Below are 6,000 nucleotides of genomic sequence, written 5' to 3' on the forward strand. Positions count from 1 at the left end.
TTGGGTGATAATTGAAGAATTAAAAATTGAAATCTCATTCATATTGAGGAATTCTCATTAAGTACAAGCATAAGCTAACACCATGATATGTGCACATTGTGTAGAGAGAAAACTTGGAGGTGGAAGGAAGGAGAGAGGGGAACCCTTCTCTAATAGTTTGTGATCTAACATGCATATATTCATGTCATTTATTTGTTTGGGAGAAAAACAAGAGGATTTCTCCATGATATTTGACTAGAAAACGCTAATTCATTCGACTATAATTTTCAAAAAGAGTTAGAAAGATACAAATATGCTAGAAAATAAGACAATTTTATATAACAAAGGGCATATTCAAGATATACATATGTCAACCAATGCTCATACCTATGCATAGCTTGCATGGGTGCAAAATTTCACATCCATAAGGATGACGGACAGTATATACGCATTTAATTGTAAAAAAGCATTAGATTTGAAAACTCTCTATCAAAAAATAGAACAATGATAAAAAAAAAAAAGTATTGTCCATGAATTTTGAATAGCTGGACAAGTTTTATTTTCATGTAAACTTGTTAACATTTGGCTGTATACCATTTCTAACATAATTGAATAACGTATGAAAAAGTAACAATTCGGCCATTTTGTTCTAAGATCATAATCCGAGCATTATTTGGTTCTTTCCTATTTGAAATGTTTGCTAAGGAATGTAAAGTATCATGTCATCATATGTTCTCTTTAACCTTAAAAATTAAACTTTTTAACAGTTAAGACATTAGTCGAGTAGGCTAAATTGTTGTTCTACTTTAGATTTAGGGGAATTGAATAATAGAGACTTAGCCCCAAAAAATTATTTAAGTGGCCACCAAATCTTCTTTTTTAGATATGTATTTTGGTTTTGAACTACCCGTCCATTTACTTCTCACCTCAGTAGACCAAAAGGAAATTAGTGGTATATTAAACATCCAATGTTAGAGCTTAAGTTTCAAAGGGTTTTAAAACGTTAATGGAAGCTTCTTCTTCTTCTTCCTACGGCTGCTTCTCAATTGTGAGCTTTAATTGAAAAGAATCATATGCTACTGAACCAGAAAGTTTTGATTCCATATTCTTTCGTGATATGAATGAGCACGTGGGGTGCAAATTCGTCATGCACTCTTTATATAGATTGGGAACTTAAGTTAAATTACCGGAGTTCAAAGAAAGAAGTATATCTACTTCAGGAAGGTATACTAACTAAAATATGATTGAGGAAGCAACCACAATCTTTCAAAAGGGTAGTTTGTTTCTTTAAATAGCAATCTATGACCACATCTAAGCCTAGTGGACGTTTTCGAAATCACCATCTTAGGCTAGTCCAAGAAAGATTAGACAGCTACTATGATTCCAAAGCATAGTCTTTCGTACTTTAATTATTCATGATTTAGACGGATCTACTTTGACAAACTTTAAAATGAGTGTTGAATGGACAACGAAGTGTGACTTTTCACTTGTAATCAAGAGATCACGAATTTGAGTCATGGTGGAAAATCACTATTTATCCCTCAAAAAAAAAGTGTTGAATGGATCTCAACCTAACCTCAATCATACTTCAACTTCTAACTCATCTTTTTATAAACCTTGTCTTATACCATAGAAGGAAGGTTTTCCCGTCTTGCAATTGGAGTTCTATCTATATATGCTTATTCTACGAAGGCAATAACAAAAGTATATGGTGTTTTATTAAATGTCACCTGACAAAATGCATGAAGGAATATTTAATATAAAGTAAATTTATTCCACTTTAATATTTTAAATATGGTATGGATGCTTATGATTGCAAAAGATTTTGATGAGTTGGTTTCTTAACATTCATACGTCGAAGCTAAGATGGCATGCCACCATGCAATATATATACGAGCTCAAGCTTTATGGGGTTAAGGTGAAAGGGATTGTAAGTTGGAGATCCTAAATCTAAAACCTTCCACTTATTTAAAAAAAAAAAAAATTCTATGTACCTCTCTAAAGAAGTGGCCCCTTGGTTGCCACAAGGAAAAAAGAGAGGGCAGAAAAGAGAGATGGTATTGTTCAATAAATGGAAGAAAAATATGAAAAAGAAGAAAACAAAGAGACACAAGATTGATTAGTTGAGTGAAAAATAGGCAAGTAAACACAACAAAGAAAGGAGCAATTCCTCACAAGCTCAATTAACTTAATTGCTTAGGCATCCCTCTCTTTATTAGGTGACATGGTTAAAGGTGACAACTTCAGTCTGGCTAACAAATACTCCCTTTTCTTTAAGTCCCCTCATTCAAGCTTCTATATAATTCTCGTCTTATCTTTCTTGAGTTTTTTTTGTTCTCTTGTTTCCAGTCTTCTCAGTTTCTTTTGTTGTATTTTTCTTCTTTTCTAGCAGTCACATGCAATACATATCTTCCAAGATGTGTCAAAAAAGCAAAGAGTTTAATTAGGAACTTCCAGATCTTATATATTATTTATGCTACCTCGTATCCCATGGTACTAGAATGCCAAATGCAAGTATCTGTCAATTCTAAATGCCATAATTCCCAACTACTAATTCCTGAAAGCTTAAGAAATTCAAAGTCGAACAGAAATTGTCTCTTACAGTATGAAAAACAGTTATTGAGCATCCATGCAAACCAATTAGTAAAACGTTGTCCCTGGTGAATAAAATGATCAAGATTTTTTCCTCTACGAAGTAAGTAACTACGAATTAATTCCAAGTGACACAGCCAGGCAACAAACTAAGATGTAACTTTCCTAGATGAACAGATCACACTCCAAGCGTAAACCAAGTTCCCTGAAATCTTTAATAGCCTCTAGGTCAGTGCCACTGAATTCTAAAGGAGTCCTTCCATTATTATCCGCTACAGACATAGCTGCATGAGATAATAAGGTAACTTATGTTAGATTGCATGAAATTAATGAAAGTATGACATTCCCTAATCAAGAATGATAAGGTTCCCAGTATTCTTGATGAACCGGAGAAGGTGACTCCTTATAATATCATGGCTTTCCAAACGAATACGTAGGAACTTGATGGATGAATTGTGAGATGAAGCCATACTAGCTTCCTTTGGGATGTTGTTCTTAGCCTATTTCTAAAAGTTAGTTCATTAATCTTGATATTTTACCGCACGCTGTCTATCCTTAGAATTGCCAAAACTGCACTTTTCTAGAACTTCACAGTTCGTTAATGTTTCTTTTGATCTAATTGACCTTGTGGTCTAAGTATTCACAAGTTTTCGTACGCTGGGGTGACCATTTATTTCTATTGCATGCTTTATCTCTTAAGTCGTTTACATTGCAGGTTTCCAAGGCAGCTTTTACCCATATGGCCGTGTTCCTAATTTCCTTCACCACTATATTCACTAACTACACTAGCATGACCATTAGGCAAGCCTAAAGAAAGCATTATTGCAATGTACTCATGCTTGATCCAAGCATCTAACTCAATTGATTATGCAGCCTAAAAGATACACATTCTACAGCCATTCCTGCAAGTTCTAACTTTCCAGAATTAGTATTCAACATCAACAGCCAGATAACACACCCCCCCCCCCCCCCTAGAAATTATTCTCACTCCTGCAGTCAAGAATGTACTGTTAATTGGATGGATTACTAAGGAACTAAGTAGAAGTCATTATATAAGAAATACATATTCAATTCACCCAATTTTGGCATACATTGTCCCTAAAAGCAAGTTTACTCGTATCAACATACAATAACCTGGTGCGGGTTCTATGAGCACAAAAATTTTTTTTTTGAGCCAGCTCAACCTTTAGCTGATGGTAGTCAAATTAAAGAAGTTATAATCAACTAAGATACTGGTTTAGCTCACCAACCAACATTAACATGGACCTACATATGTTGCTCAACTTGATCATAATCAACTACATCAAGCGACCGGGAAAACCCTACCAAATACATGATTAACGCGCGTAACTACAGTTAAATCAATTAAGTTTTCCCTTAGTACATTTGCTGGAGAAAATTGCGAGGAAATAAGTGTAATTCGTACCAAAAAAAAAATTCTTAACTATTGGTTGCATAAATGGACAAAATTTGAATTAAAAAATCATAAATTTTGCCTAGTTTCACTTATTAATTACAACCACAAAAAAATTCAGTATTCCATCTTTGTAGCTATAGTGTTATGGAAGTTGAATATTATCCATAGATACATAGATCTAAAGGAATTGCAGAAAATGTTTAGTAGTAAAAAAAACAGAAAAAGAATAACCCAAAAAAAGAAGTGCAATAGTAGGATTTCAACAAATGTGTAGAAGATCATGGGAAGGTGAAGGACCTGGAGCTAGAGAAATCATAGAGCTTGCCAGTACTGGAGAAGATGACGACTCCAACCTCCGCGTCGCACAGGATCGCCAACTCCTTAGCCTTCTTCAGCAACCCATTCCTCCTCTTGGAAAACGTCACTTGCCTGCTCGTCGAATTATCGATCCTCCTAATCACTATCTTCCCTCTCCCCATGCTGGTCCGACCTCCGATCTCACGCGCTGCTGCAGTATGCACAAAATCAAACTTTTTGACTAATTTCTCGCTGCTAGAAAAATTTCAAGTGTCCTAAACTATTCGCAATAAAAAAAATTTAAAAAAAAAATTTTAGCTCGAGAGAATAAACAAACAAACCTGTACGGAGAAAGAAAAACAAGAAAAGATGGAAGGAAAAAAAGGGCTAGAGATGGACTTTTTGAAGCGATAAACGGAGAAAGGACTTACTAGCTCTCAAGAGTGGAGGAAGGAGAAAGAGAGAGAGAGAGAGAGAAAGAGAGAGAAGGGAGGGTGAATCTGGTGGTGGGTTGGTGTTTCTGTATGTGTAGTGTTGATGGAGACAAAAGGATTGATTGGCGTTTTGGTCAGTTTCCTCGAATCACATCATCGGCTATAAAAGGAAAGTTGCGTACTATAAAAATGCAAAGCAACCAAGAAATGAGGGCACAGTTGTATTTAGAGACAGCTTTCAATACTAGGGTGGGGCGAAACCGCTAAAGAGAAACCACTCCTCGTATAACACGTGGACCAATGACAGAGCGTGTGGGGATATTTTATTGCTTTTAGTGAGGGAGCGGGTGGGGAAAAGTGCCGCCACCCTTGTGGATGACTGACGCGTGCGTATTTTATTTAAACTCGGTTTACTTCCCATTTTTGAAATGTTGCTTCATATCCAGTGTTCAATGACCACTAATTAATCCTACGTAAATTTCATCCAACCTATTATTTATACATACAATTTAACAATTAGTACATTTTTTTATTTATACACTTTTTCTAATTAATTTTAACTTTTCAAAAATCTAACATTTGAACTATATTTTAACTAGTGCCACTCGTTAGACATATCCTTTTTAATATTATGGTTGGACGATTTTGCCTCTTGGTTGATTAACTTATTAAGTATGATTAACTTTCTTCATCTGTTGATGAATTTAATATTAGTTTATGCATGTACGATGGGATAAACAATAGTTTAGAATATGGTTTAGTGTGTACTACACACCTATCAAAAATATTAGGGAAAAAAAGGGCACGACGTATTCTAGTACAGTTGACATCCATCCTAGTATTTCCTCTTCCTGTATTCAAGCATTTCTTATTACAGATATAATAATTTCAGAAATTATTGTTTTTAGGATCCTAAATGAAACTTTCTTTAATACTTTGAGCTGTTAGCTATGTTGCCGGAAATAACCAAAAAAACAACAATAGGTATATCTAGGTAACATGGCTGGTTTCAACTATGCTGCATATGAGTCAAGTCACTCGTGAGTCGATCGTGAGCGGCTTAAGTTAAAACTCAACTCAAATTCGATCAATGCCGAACTTGAGTCGAGTTCAAGCTAACCGAGTCAAGTTTTAGCTTGAATTCAAACTCAAAAGTACTCAACTAATTAGCTCGCGAGTCTGCTCGATTTTATATATATTTTATTCTTTATTTTAATAGTGAATTGCATATATATTCCTAATATTTATTATGTGTTAAAAATTACTATTTTATTTATTTTT

At 34.6% G+C, this 6,000-nt stretch overlaps 1 protein-coding gene across 6 annotated transcripts in view; it reads right to left on the minus strand.

Annotated features, from left to right (window-relative positions):
* Positions 1–4,837, minus strand: part of LOC113714692 (MADS-box transcription factor 23-like) — a 25,048-nt gene extending 20,211 nt beyond the window's left edge. For 2 of the 6 annotated variants that reach the window (XR_011822457.1, XM_027238690.2), the window contains exons 1-2: positions 4,627–4,829; positions 4,286–4,496 (exon numbers count right to left, since the gene is read on the minus strand). Coding sequence is in view for 5 of the 6 variants with exons in the window: in XM_027238690.2 (XP_027094491.1) it covers positions 4,286–4,467 (182 nt within the window). In the remaining variant the exon portion in view is untranslated. Of the gene's footprint in view, positions 1–4,285; positions 4,497–4,626 lie in introns of all 6 variants that reach the window. The other 4 variants (XM_027238692.2, XM_072069344.1, XM_027238691.2 and 1 more) reach the window with 4 other exon arrangements.
* Positions 4,838–6,000: the final 1,163 nt, after the last annotated feature.

The sequence above is a fragment of the Coffea arabica genome, chromosome 10c, assembly GCF_036785885.1.
Source record: "Coffea arabica cultivar ET-39 chromosome 10c, Coffea Arabica ET-39 HiFi, whole genome shotgun sequence".
NCBI lineage: Eukaryota > Viridiplantae > Streptophyta > Magnoliopsida > Gentianales > Rubiaceae > Coffea > Coffea arabica.